The 13,665-nt window shown below is 43.4% G+C and overlaps 1 protein-coding gene across 1 annotated transcript; it reads right to left on the bottom strand.

Annotated features, from left to right (window-relative positions):
* Positions 1-4,405: 4,405 nt before the first annotated feature.
* On the bottom strand, positions 4,406-11,088 carry nacc2l (NACC family member 2-like). Its single transcript, XM_029722340.1, has 6 exons — positions 11,025-11,088; positions 9,807-10,651; positions 9,514-9,687; positions 6,787-6,892; positions 6,490-6,587; positions 4,406-6,363 (listed from the first exon to the last, which is right to left on the bottom strand). Exons 2-6 carry the CDS (start codon positions 10,600-10,602, stop codon positions 5,801-5,803), a joined length of 1,737 nt encoding a protein of 578 aa, XP_029578200.1. The 5' UTR covers positions 10,603-10,651; positions 11,025-11,088; the 3' UTR covers positions 4,406-5,800.
* Positions 11,089-13,665: the final 2,577 nt, after the last annotated feature.

Here is a 13,665-nt window from a genome sequence, read left to right as displayed (position 1 = left end):
TGATGAAAACCAGCTCCAGAGCTCTCAGGACCTCAAAATGGGGTGAAGGTTCACCTTCCAACAGGACAATGACCCTAATCACACAGCCAAGACAACGCAGGAGTGGCATTGGGACAAGTCTTTGAATGTCCTCGAGTGTTCCAGCCAGAGCCCAGACTTGAACCTGATCAAACATCTCTGGAGAGACCTGAAAATAGCTGTGCAGCGACTCTCCCCATCCAACCTGACAGAGCTTGAGAGGATTTGCAGAGAAGAATGGGAGAAACTCCCCAAATGCAGGTGTGCCAAGCTTGTAGCGTCATACCAAAGAAGACTCGAGGCTGTAATCGCTGCCAAGGGTGCTTCAACAAAGTACTGAGTAAAGGGTCTGAATACCTACGTAAATGTGATATTTCAGTTGTTTTTATCCATTTGCAAAAAATGTCTGAACCTGTTTTTTCTTTGTCATTAAGGGGTATTGTGTGCAGATTGATGAGGGAAAAAAAACAATTTCATTAATTTTAGAACAAGGCTGTAACGTAACAAAATGTGGAAAAGTCAAGGGGTCTGAATACTTTCCGAATGCACTGTATGTTGGAGAGTATGTTGGTCTCATTAGATTTGTCCCGCATGTCCAAAATGGCATTCATGTCTGTCCAAATAACCAGTTGGAATTCAGTCAATTCTAACAATATGCTGGTCAGAGAATAAAAAAAAACGTAGGATCATATGAATTTGAAGCATACACATTGATAAAGGCAATTTTCTTTCCATTACGGATACATTTAAGGAAAGTGATTCTGCCTTCTTGGTCTTCGCCTTCACCAGGGATACTGTGATTCTGAGTTTCTTATGCATCATTATGATAACACCCTTAGTTTTGTTTGGGGCTTATTAAAAAGCAGCCAGTTTGTACAAATGGTTCTCTATTCTATGTGCGTCCTTATGGAGCAAGTGTGTTTCTTGGAGCATTACTATATCAGTATGGTTTCTTGCTTGAATATCAAGACAGCTCGAATGTTTGATAGGATTATTAAGGCCTTTCAGATTCCATGAGACAATAGCTAGTGTTGCCATTGTTTTTCTAATATGTAATTGTTATCCTTAGTGTTGATAAGACCATGGATGTAAAATAAAAAGCACGACCCACTGGGTCTCTGTAAACCGTTCCCCCTTCCCTGCCCCCCCTTCCTCAGCCCCCCTCCTTCCTATGTAGCTCCCAGCCCTCCTCCTGTGCAAAAAGTGAAGTCTATACTCTAGATGTTACTGTATATAATAATTAATCATTGCCTGTAGGGCAAGTCCTCCCTGGGAGATACATTTAGTGCCTAAATAGAGAGGGGAAGGAATCAACAAGAAGAAAAACAAGCAAAAACAAAAAAGCTATTGTGTAGTAGTAGCCCATATTGGACTGGCCATCTCTCCTTGGCAGTAGCAAAACATCTATACAAAATGAAACATAAAATAGTAGGGGAATAGCTACTTAAACTACTTGACCTAAAGTACGTGGACACCTGTTCGTCGAACATCTCATTCCAAAATCATGGGCATTAATATGGAGTTGGTCCCTCCTTTGCTGCTATCCACTAGATGTTGGAACATTGCTGCGGGGACTTGCTTCCATTCAGCCACAAGATTATTAGTGAGGTCGGGCACTGATGTTATGCGATTAGGCCGACTGGCTCGCAGTCGGTGTTCAAATTCATCCCAAAGGTGTTCGATGGGGTTGAGGTCAGGGCTCATTGCAAGCCAGTCAAGTTCTTCCACACCAATCTCAACAAATCATTTCTGTATTGACTTCGCTTTGTGCACAGGAGCATTGTCATGCTGAAACCGGAAAGGGCCTTCCCCAAACTTTTGTCACAAAGTTGGAAGCACAGAACCATCTCTGTCATTGTAAGCTGTAGCGTTAAGATTTCCTTTCACTGGAACTAAGGGGCCTAGCCCAAACCATGAAAAACAGCCCCAGACCATTATTCCTTATCCACCAAACTTTATAGTTGGCACTATGCATTTGGGCAGGTAGTGTTCTCCTGGCTTCCGCCAAACCCAGATTTGTCCGTCGGACTGCCAGATGGTGAAGCGTGATTCATCGCTGCAGAGAACGTGTTTCCACTGCTCCAGAGTCCAATGGCGGCGAGTTTTACACCACTCCGGCCGACGCTTAGTATAGCGCATGATGATCTTACGCTTGTGTGCTGTCTTGTTCTGTGAGCTTGTGTGGCCTACCACTTCGTGGCTGAGCCGTTGTTGCTCCTAGAAGTTTCCACTTCACAATAACAGCACTTACAGTTGACGGGGACAGCTCTAGCAGGGCATTCATTTGATAAACTGACTTGTTGGAAAGGTGGCATCCTATGACGGTGCCAGGTTGAAAGTCACTGAGCTCTTCAGGAAGGCCATTCCACTGCCAATGTTTGTCTATGGAGATTTTGTACACCTGTCAGCAACGGGTATGGCTGAAATAGCTGAATCCACTAATTTGAAGTGGTGTCCACATACTTTTGTATATATACTGTTATTTGCCATATTCTGCCCAAATGGATTCAATACACTGCAGCCTCAAGAATGCAGTTCCAGTATGTGTAAACCTCCATATATTGTCCATTGTTCATTAATTGGTGTGGTGCCATTACTGTGTAAATGTCCAGGACCATAGGCAAAATATACTTATAACAAGTTTAATGCTCAGCAATAATATTATTATTGTTCCTTGTACCCAAACATTAGGGGGTGTCATCATTGTCTTATGCTGAGGGCAGCATCATAGCCATAGGCTAGGCCGCGTGATTGTGCATGGATAGCATACCTTAAAAAATGTGCCAGTCATGAGGTTCCTTCTGTTGGCTTGTCCCGTTGTGTATTGGGTTTGATGTGCTTCTTGAAGAAGTCTTGAGCTTCCTTGGCAGTGGAAAACATGTGTGTGTGGTGTTCTGGAGGTCAAGATGAGTTTTGTCGAGTGGATGAAGCCGCATCTCAGGTTTAGCTTACGTAGCTGGTATCTCACCTTGTTGTAGGTTTCCCTGTGTTTTAGCATTTTGGCACTCAGGTCTGGGTAGATGCTGATCCTCTTCCCTGCATAGTCAAACCCCCAGATTACACTACAAGGTGAACAATTCGCCGCTTGACTTCAAAGTTGTGGATCCGTACAATCATACAGTGAGAGCCGTTGGAGTTGACCGGTGCAGTGCTCACTGTTAATCAGCGACATGGGACCTCCTGCCCGAACAGCTCATAGAAAAGATTGCTCATGAAGGAAGTTGGTGTCCCGCTTCCACACCAGTTTCAAGTCCTGTGACCTGCACATTGAATTTACAGGAGTTTGATTATCCCTTCCAATTTAGCTTGCGCTGTTTCCAGGTCATGGAGTCACACCTCTGTCGCATTGGTTGTCTTCTCCAGGCTTTCCACTTTAGAATAGGTATCCACTTTAGCAGTGAGCACAGCCAATGATTCAATTATCGGTTTTAATTGTAAGAAGAGGGCAGAGGTAATCTCCTCACAAACAATCTCTCGTATAGTAGCGGCCAGCTCTTTTTGTTGCCTGGTGTTGAGAGGCGCCATGCTCCCACAGTTGAATTGTGGACGGAAAAATTCTAGCTGCTGTTGTCCTGGCACCACAATGCCGGTTCACTTACAACCTCCCTATAGACTGACTCGTCATTGTTGGTTACCAGGCCTACAATTGTGGTGTTGTGAGCAAACTTGATGGAGTTGGTGTCAAGCAAAGCCACGCAGTCATGGGTGAATAGGGAGTACAGCAGAGGGCTGAGGAGATACCCCTGAGGGTCCCCTGTGTTAAGAGTTAGTATGGAAGAGGTGTTGTTCTTGTGGTCTGCCCGCCAGGAAGTTCAGGACCCAGTTGCAGATGGTGCTGTCCAGACCCAGTGCTTTGAGCTTGGTGTCGAGCTTGGAGGGAACAATAGTGTTGAATGCTGAACTGTAGTCAATGAACAGGATTCTCACTTGTTCCTCTTGTCCAGATGTGTTAGGGCTGTGTGAATAGCGATGGAAATGGGATCTTCCGTGGATCTGTTGGAGCGGTAGGCAAATTGGCGTGGGTCCAGTGTGCCTGGCATGATGGCCTTGATGTGGGCCATGACCAGCCTCTCGAGGCACTTCATGATGACTGGGGTGAGTGAGACTGGTCAGTAGTCATTTGGGAATGTCACCTTGTTTTTCTTGGGCACTGGGACAATGGTAGTCTCCTTGAAACAGGTGAGGACTACAGCCAGGGACAGGTTGAAGATGTCTGAGAAGACGCTCACCAGCTGGTCAGCACACACTCTGAGAATGCGGCCAGGGATGCCATCTGGTCTGGCGGTTTTGTGAGTATTCACTCTTTTGAGAGTTTTCTTCACGTCAGCCTCAGAGTGAAAGCACTTGGTTGTCCGGATCAGCGAGTGTCTTCCTGGATTGCTCGGTATTGTCTGCCTCGAAGCGACCAGAGTGTGTTAAGCTCATCTGGGAGGGAGGCTTTGGTGGGCACCACACAGCTAGATTTGCCTTTGTAGTCCGTGATAGTCCATGATAGTCTGTAGTCCTTGTAGTCGCGAGTCTAAGTTGTCAAACATCAATTCAAGTTTGAGTCTGTACTGTCTTTTTGCATCACTAATGGTTTTGAGGAGCTCGTAAATGCTTGACTTGTACGCATCGCGCCCCACCAAGTCATCAGGGTCTGTTCTGCTGACATTGAATGCTGCAGTACGGGCTCTGAGCATGGTACGGATATCTCTGTTGATCCAGGGTTTTTAGTTGGAGCATGTCCGGATTGCTATTTTGTGAACAATATCAACACATTTCCTAATGAAGCCTGTGATTGATGGTGTATATTCCTCAATGTTGATGGATGAGTCCTGGGTGGATGAATCTTTCAACATATTCCAATCAGTAATATCAAAACAGTACTGGATATAAGGTAAAGTACAGATCAATCTCACTGGGGCTATACCTTCAATGCATCGCAGTGGACCGACAGTTTGAAGCTGATTCAAATAAAGGAATATAGAAGCAATATTATGTGGCCTCCCCATTTTGATATTGGTAATGTTTGTCTTATTCAGTGCCAACAGTTGATTATATAGATGAACATAATGTCACATCAGAGGTAATTAGGTGGAAGCAGAACAATTAGAAAACAGAATTCAATAAAGAAGCGTTGGTAGCACTTTATTTTAAGGAACAGAAATTACTTGGTATTTTCTAGGACATTGTGTGGTATTAATGGGTACTTTCTGCTACTTACTTCTAAGACCTTTAAACTGTTGGTAACTACCTGGTACCAAATGGTGCTGAGTGGTTCTACTTGCATTGAGTCTCAAATAAACAAATGTAGGTTCTAGGTTATTATAATTGTTTAATTACCATTTTACAATGCAATTTCTATGTAAAATACCAGGTAATTTCTGTACTGTAAAATAAAGTGGTAACGAACTTTTGGTAGAAGTAGTGAGCCGTACATTATGACCAGTGGTATAGTAGAGGGTAAATGCACATAAAAGCCAACCCTAGACCTCTGGTCTTGTAGGCTTTACAAGAGTACAAACTACAGAAGACAACTAAAAACTCAACGGCTTTCCTCATTCGCCTCATGTCTGTTCACCCACCTTATCTATCAGCGAGTCCATCAGGTGCCACATTAGTAGCATTCTTCTCTTCTTCTTCAGGGAATTATTATACTGCATTTAATTTTTCATCAGTTTTCTTTTAAGTGCATGTCTTAACTGCAATTTCTGCGATGTTACATGCAGTAGAGTAGCCAAAGCTTAAATACACATACATAGACATATATAGATTGGTGGAGAAGAGGGATGTTAGGAGCTCACTGGTCATCTCCTAGCAACTTCTCCTGCTGTCCTGTGTGTTTGGAGGAGGGGGAGCCCCCGACCCCAGCCTTACCCTGTGTGCTGAGGGAGGGGACCTCAGCTGCTCTCTCCAAGCACTCAGAGAGGCGTTCAGTTCCTTGGCCTGCCTGGGCTCCTCGTCCTCCTCGCTCAGGCCCAGGCTCTGTCTCGGACTCAGCCAGCTCTGCTGCTGCAGCCCCCTCCTCTGACCTGGTGGTTCCCACAAACTGCAGGTGAGGTAGGAGAGTCTCTTTGCGGCTCTCGGCGTAGAGCTGCTGTTCTAGGGTCAGGTAGGACGACGTCAGGTGTCTGAAGTCCATTTCAAAGGGCAAGGCCGACGACAGCACACTTGTCTGGGATGACGCACAGGCCCTGGACTGCCCCTTGCAGGAGCTTCTGCTGCTCTCCTTGGTCTCCGGGAGCATGGACTGGATCTTGGGCAGCCAGCGCTTTCGCACCCGCCGGGCGTTGGTGCACATGTCGGCTGCAATCACGTTCATCTCACTCTCTTTGAAATTAGGTGCAAAGTTCTGACAGTAGACTGCAAAAGAGAGGAAAGAGACAAGACAACATTGAAATAAATGCATATTGTCAACTTTACATACAGTGTTGAACCAAATTAATACAGTATGGTGTTTAACACCTGAGAAAACAGAAGGGCACCTACGTTTGACAGTGTTTAGGACTCGGTTGTCCAACGGTTTTCGGCTGGGATCATTGGTGGAGGAGCGAATTCCAGTTCCACAGCTATTGGCCAGTGTGTTTCTATGTATACAATAGCATAATCAGTATCCATACGGCTTTCCCTTTCTCCTTTCTATCATTTTCTCTACCCTCCTCTCTCATTTTCTCTGTCTAAAATTACAAAATATGCTTTATAAAGAGCTAGTAGCCTACTGTCTAGGTCCAGAACCTGGCTACGACAATATAGTTACAAATGCACTGTAGAATTTAACAGTCTAACCTGTCAAAGAAGGTGGCGAGCAGCCGACGCAGCAGCACTTTGTGCTTAATGCCAGCACACAAATGACAGTTCATCAACTGGCCACGAGTCATATATACACCAGAACCTGGGGAAAAGGACAGAGCAATGCTACTCACGTTCACATCCATGATGAAAACAATAAAATGGCGGGCCTCGCTAATGATCTCTATGTCCATGATTAGATCTCTGTATTGTATGATACAGTTGTAAAGAAGAAAATATACTGTCTGCATGTGAGGGCTTAGGTCTTTAACACTACAACAGCCAATGGCCACTGACGTTTGATTTTGTAAATCAAAAAAATCTTTTCCTAAATATTTATGTTTTACATTGCTCAGTTGTTAGAATTTTTAAATCACAAACAGAAAGGTATTTAGAGGCTGTTTAACTGTTGTTGTTTTTTCATTTCTTTCTAACTTAAGGGGCCAAGACAAATGTGCCGAAGGGTGTTGGTACAGAGGTGCTAATGCATCTCTCTCCTCACTGAATGAGTGTTGTCAATGGGTGAATGGGTGATAGAAACCAGATCGAAACTGATAATTGTGCATGTGACTTCACAACTGAATTTGAATGAACTGAATGATGAGGAGGAAGGTGAAGAGGGTGATTGAATTTTAATGATCTGAATGACGAGGGAGAAGGGGTTTGAATTTAGAGCAATAGTCTAATGATGATAAAGTATTGTGGGAGGTCTAATTATTTTATGAAAGCCTGGAAATTGTATAATCTCCCCTCAGAGAGTCAAATCAGAAACTGAGAACAACATACAATGTGTGTAGTTCACAATGGCAAGCCGAACCAAACGAATGGACACACTGACAGCATTGCACCTGCTGTAGAATTTAGATGAGCTGGAATCGGATGGAGGATCGGATATTGAGCTTGAAATCAACGTTTCTGATGAAGATTATTCATCTGATTCGAGACTCTGCCTCTGATGCCTGAGCCTCGCCGCAGCAAAACCAGAACAGGGCCAACTGAGACGGTGATCCTACCTGCCACAGTGAGACAGGAGTCTGGCAAAGAAAACTAGCCTGCTCGGAATAGTGAACAAACAGAGACTGGAGCTTCCGCCCTCTGCAAAAAACAACATACCAGCGGAGCTTTACTCCACATCAGTGATGGAGAGTGGTAAAGCAACACTCACAGTGTACAGATGTAAAATAAATAAGAGTGTTTGCAATCCTCAGCACCATGCATCCCGCTGTTGCCATCAGCAGTTACCAGAAGAAGAAATCGGAGACAATGACAGACTACAATCGCACAAAGGTATGTAGATCTGCTACATACAGATAGCCTTTCCATCTGCCATGCAACAAATATTTTCTCCTTTCATTATATTGTATTACGTTAATATCATTGATATTACTATTAGTTTTATTCTATATAAATGAAACCTTTTCTATTCTATTTTGTTTTATGCAATAGCTTGGTGTGGATGCACTCGACCAGATGGCAAGACTGTACTCTTTAAAAGGAGGTACTTGCCGCTGGCCTGTTGCAGTGTCCTACAACGTGATCGACGTGGCTACTATCAATGCGCACATGTTGTACAAGCAATGCCTTGACAAGATAGTCAGCAGAGACTTCATCATGGATCTGGCATGTGAGCTTCGTGAGAACCACATGAACGCCAAGAAAGCAGCTACAGCCGCCAAGGCAGCAGCACGTCCTGCTCTCCCTCTTCCCTACGCACCATAGCTCCCACTCAGGAAAAAGAGGACAATGTCAAATTACGTTTTTTTATATCTTGTCATTGATATATTTCCACAAATATTTATTTTTGTAATTCATCCTTTACAATTGTTCATGCACTGGTGGTTTTATTTAGGAATACATCAAATCACTTCACCTGAGCACCTGACGGGTTATATTATTATATATTTTTGTTTTGTACTTTGTCAGAGAAGCTGTAACTGGACTGTAATACTTACTATAACTATTACTAATCTAATCTACAAATTAAGTTACTCAAATGTATTGCACTAAATGTTTTTATTGTAATGGAAACGAAAATAGGCTGTATGCCTACATTTTTCACTAGGACTTTGTAGAATTATAGAAAACATATCCTTGACTCTATCCAAACAAAAAACTATTGTTTTTATATCTAGTCATATGTATACTTCCACAAATATTTCTTCATGCAATTCATCCTTTACAATTATTCATGCACTGGTGCTTTGTTTATACGGCAAATAATTTCACCTGCACACCTGGATTTGTTGTTTCTACTTTGTCAAAAGAAGCTGTAACTGGACTGTAATACTTATTATAACTCTATTACTAATCAAATCTAGACATAAAATGTATCAAATGATTTACACTGTTTTATTTTAAAGGAAATTAAAATAGGCTATACGTTTTTCAGTAGGACTCATACTCATATCCTTGACACTATCTAAACAAATAACTATTGTTATATTTTTACATAGATATATTTCTATGAGTATTTCTTTAAGCAATTTATCCTTTACAATATATTTTCAAGAGTTGGTGCTTATGTTTGCACACCTTGCAGGTTGATATTCATCTGATGCGGACGCTAAAGGGGACGCCCGGCAATGTTCTCTAGTGGGTACTTAAAGGCTGAAAGACCCAGCGGTTCTAGTGTTAATTGAGTCAGTGCTTGAGGCGAGTTGAGATGCACCATAGACATACATATTATAGAGTGGCCTATATCAGGGGTCACTGCTTATGTCTTACCTCCCACCAGCTCCACCTTCTCCCCGGGATCCCCTTCTGTGTACAGGGTGGGGTGGCAGCGGTAGCCAATCTGGCTGATGAGACTGGGTGGCAGCGCCATCGTGTCCCTGCCGATCAGCACACAGCGCCTCTCAGTGGCCAGAGGTAGGGACAACACGTCCAACTTATCCTGCACTGGGGGAACAAGTGGAGGCAGAATTTCAATACCAGACAGTGTATTCTAAAGCTGAAGTTGTGTTTAAATGAGAAATACTGGTGCTTCTAAAAAGTAACACAGAGGATGGATCATTTACTGCTGTAGGAGTTGGTTGGGTGCCCATAATTCTGCCCATAAACCCCGTTTGTATTGCTGCTGCCATAGAACTCCTCTTCAAACTCCTCCTCGTTGGGGTGGGAAGTGGGGCTGTCAGTGGCTGGGAGGCTGGAGGCCCCTGGGCTAGAGCGCTCCCCAGAGGCCATAGGGTACGACTGTACTCCGGGTACAATACCACTCCCTCCTGCCCTCATGTAACATTGCGCACTGCTCCTTGTGGCGTAGCCCTTGAGGCCCTTTGCTGTGTGCTCCTCATTCATTGGGGACTCACATCTTTCCTGCTTAATCCTACAAGTGGCCATTAGTGTGTCGCCTGGCAACAGGGCCGGATGGCTGTAGTTGGGGCTTGACGGTTCGAAGCCCAGATCCTCAGTGGTGGCCGTCTGGGAATCACAGTGTGGAGAGTTGGCCTTTAGCATGAGATTCATCCTGCGCTCCACAATGTTCTGGATCTGGAGGTAGCCGGCCGTGTACATGAGCACGAGCTGTTCGCTGGCGGCCATGGTCAGCCTGCCTGTGTAGCAGAAGGAGAGGATCTGCTGGAAGCAGGACGGGGTGACCGAGGAGGGTAGTTCAAACATGCCCTGAGAGCTGCCGCTGAACAGGTCTCTGAAGTAGAGGCTGCTGGCGGCCAGCACGGCGCGGTGGGCCTTAAAGGACTGGCCGTTGACCATGACGGCCACATCACAGTACTGGCCCTGCAGGCGCTGCTCATTCAGACTCTCCAGCACAGAGCTGCCAAAGTTGGGGATCTCCACATGCAGGAGCTGGGACATTATGATGAGAGCAGGTCTTCACTGGAGACAGGACCGGCTGAAAGGGCATCTGCCGACAAAGACAGATAGAAAGAGGAGATGGAGAAAGAAGTTATCCACATTCAGACAATACAACATGCATATTAATATGCTATTTAAAAGAGTAAGAGTTCACAGTATCTTTGCAACTATTTCCAACAAAGAATGTCAGTAAGCTAACATTTATTTTCCAGAACTTATATTCATGTTTGTTAATACAGAGGAATGAGATACAAGTTTTGAACTGCTCTGCATATGCTTTCAGGTATTCAATAGACTGTACTAACTGTTACCTGCACAGAAAGTCAGCCAACACTCATCCTCCTATTACAAACAGTTTCTAACCTGTACTGCACAGTCCTCTCTAAGCAACATAAATTCAGATAAAAGATAAGGTTGCCCACCAGAAAGAACAGAAGCACTCCAATTCTCTCCTTCTCCATTCGAGACTGAGGTGGTAGAAGAGGGTGAGGTTCTCTATGCACAATCAATGCAACGTCTAGCGTATGTGTCACAGGGAAAGGGGGGTAGGCTATAGACACAGACAGAGGAAGGGAGGGTGTGAGACGGAGAGGAGGAGTCATTTAAGGACATAGAGAGAGCTAATGCGGATAACTGCCCTGCAGAGGGTGACTGTGTACTATAGAGCTGGGAAATGGAGACATGTATTACATACCTCATCTGTTTCAGAGATTAATAAGACGGAAGATTGATTGTTACTGAGACCGTCTAAAATACAGAAGACAGATAAAGAGTTCCGGCATACGGGTTGTTACGCAAGCTATGGTATAATACTGTCGACTTATGTTCTTTACAGTAGATGATCTACACTGTGTGATCAGACAGCCTGTGTGCCAAGACTTGGGCAAATGCACAGCGCTGCAATGCAGTGCCTGTCCCAACTTGGCATGCTGAGTACATAGTGTGCATACTGCGTCTATGTGCCAACTAGGAGCCAGACACACAGGGCACTGCACACAAATGACTACTCGTCTGTGATTAAAGAAACAGCTGGATGTGCCTGTTATTTCTTATAATATGGCAAGGATAACTCATAGGTTATGGAGGATAAGTTGGTATTATCCGATACTGCTAGAATTATTGTCTGAAGACTATATTGAAAAGGATATTCTTGCAATTAAAGAATGATGAAGGGCATGAAAACTTGATTTTGAAAGTCAGCTTCTGATTATCTAGCCAGCATTAATGTATGATTTGTACTGCAGTGATAATCTAATGATTATCTGCAGATGTGATGTTAGTAGTGGACTGATTAACAATAATATGTATTTTTTTAATGAATTGACACCCCTCCAAACATAGGCTAGAGAGGTAAAAGGATTTTGATATATTAAAATCTGTAATTTCAACAGCCTGACCCTGCCACTGTAAATTAATAGAGCTGAGGAAATGTAACTCCTTTTAGATTCATTTGTAGCTATGGATACAACACAGACAAGATAGTTTTAAACATGGTGGGGCAATTGTAAAGTTTTATTGCGTGTCAGCGCCAGATTTCTAACAGTGGTCACAACCGGAGATCCCCATAGCTTCACAATGAGCTAATAACAATCTTGATTGCACATAAACAAGAAAGGGTAACACTTTACAATAAGGTTCCATTTGTAAAGGGTAAAGGGTTTGTAATTGTTGTTAATTAATCATTTGTAAATGCATTATAAGCCATTAATAAATGGGTTATAACAAATTGGTCAAAACAGTGTGATAGCCAGTCAGTGCTTGCCTAATAGTGAGCCACTATTTCCCTCCAACTATTAACCATCTATAAATACACTTACAAATGCGTACAATATTGAACGCTTATGTACTGTATCATACAAACTTTTTTCCAATGGTTGCACTGTTAAACAATAGTTATTTTCTCACTTTTGGGTGTGATGCATTGTTGCTGTTCCAGGAACAGAAATGGTTGGTCCGAAACCCTGGTACATCTGAAACCCTGATGATACATTGGTACACTTATTAATTCCAGGAATGAACTTTATCTCAAGATCTCAAGTCATATTATTGGTGTGGTTTGCGGATTTCTGAAAAATTCCCTGTGAAACACGCTTGAAATAAAGACGACCTGGAACGTGCCCAGAATGTTGTTGACACTGACACCATGTGACAGTGCGTCATGAAGAATCATGATGGACGAGGTTATGAGAAGTGTGCAAAGGCCAGAGAGAAGAGATTGCGCAAAATAAATGTTCACAAGATACACATTTTCACACAGGAGACATTCTCTATGTAATTTGTTTCACTTTTGAATACAGAAGTTCTGCTGTATAATTTAGCATGCTGCTCAGCTAGTTAACGTTTGCTAGCACCTCTGTCCTACCAGGCTAGCTAGGAAATATTAACCACAGATAGATATTTCACTGGAATGCATTTCAATTAACAGGTGTGCCTTAAAAGTTAATTTGTGGAATGTCTTTCCTTCTTTATGCGTTTGAGCCAATCAGTTGTGTTGTGACAAGGTATGGGGTGGTATACAGAAGATAGCCCTATTTGGTAAAAGACAAAGTCCTTATTATGGCAAGAACAACTCAAATAAGCAAAGAGAAACGACAGTCCATCATTACTTTAAGACATGAAGGTCAGTCAATCTGGAAAATGTCAAGAACTTTGAAAGTTTCTTCAAGTGCAGTCGCAAAAACCATCAAGCACTATGATGAAACTGGCTCACATGAGGACCGCCACAGGAATGGAAGACGCAGAGTTAACTCTGCTGCAGAGGATAAGTTCATTAGTTACCAGCCTCAGAAATTGCAGGCCACATAAATGCTTCACAAAGTTCAAGTAACAGACACATCTCAACATCAACTGTTCAGAGGAGACTGTGTGAATCAGGCTTCCATGGTCGAATTGCTGCAAAGAAACCACTACTGAAGGACACCAATAAGAAGAGACTTGCTTGGGCCAAGAAACACAGGCAATGGACATTAGACCGGTGGAAATGTGTCCTTTGGTCTGGAGTCCAAATTGGAGATATTTGATTCCAACCGCTATGTCTTTGTGAGACGCGGTGTGGGCGAACGG

Source organism: Salmo trutta, chromosome 29 (genome assembly GCF_901001165.1).
Source record: "Salmo trutta chromosome 29, fSalTru1.1, whole genome shotgun sequence".
Lineage (NCBI taxonomy): Eukaryota > Metazoa > Chordata > Actinopteri > Salmoniformes > Salmonidae > Salmo > Salmo trutta.
The sequence above is the reverse complement of the archived record's forward strand: the minus strand, read 5'-3'. Positions and strand labels throughout refer to the sequence as shown.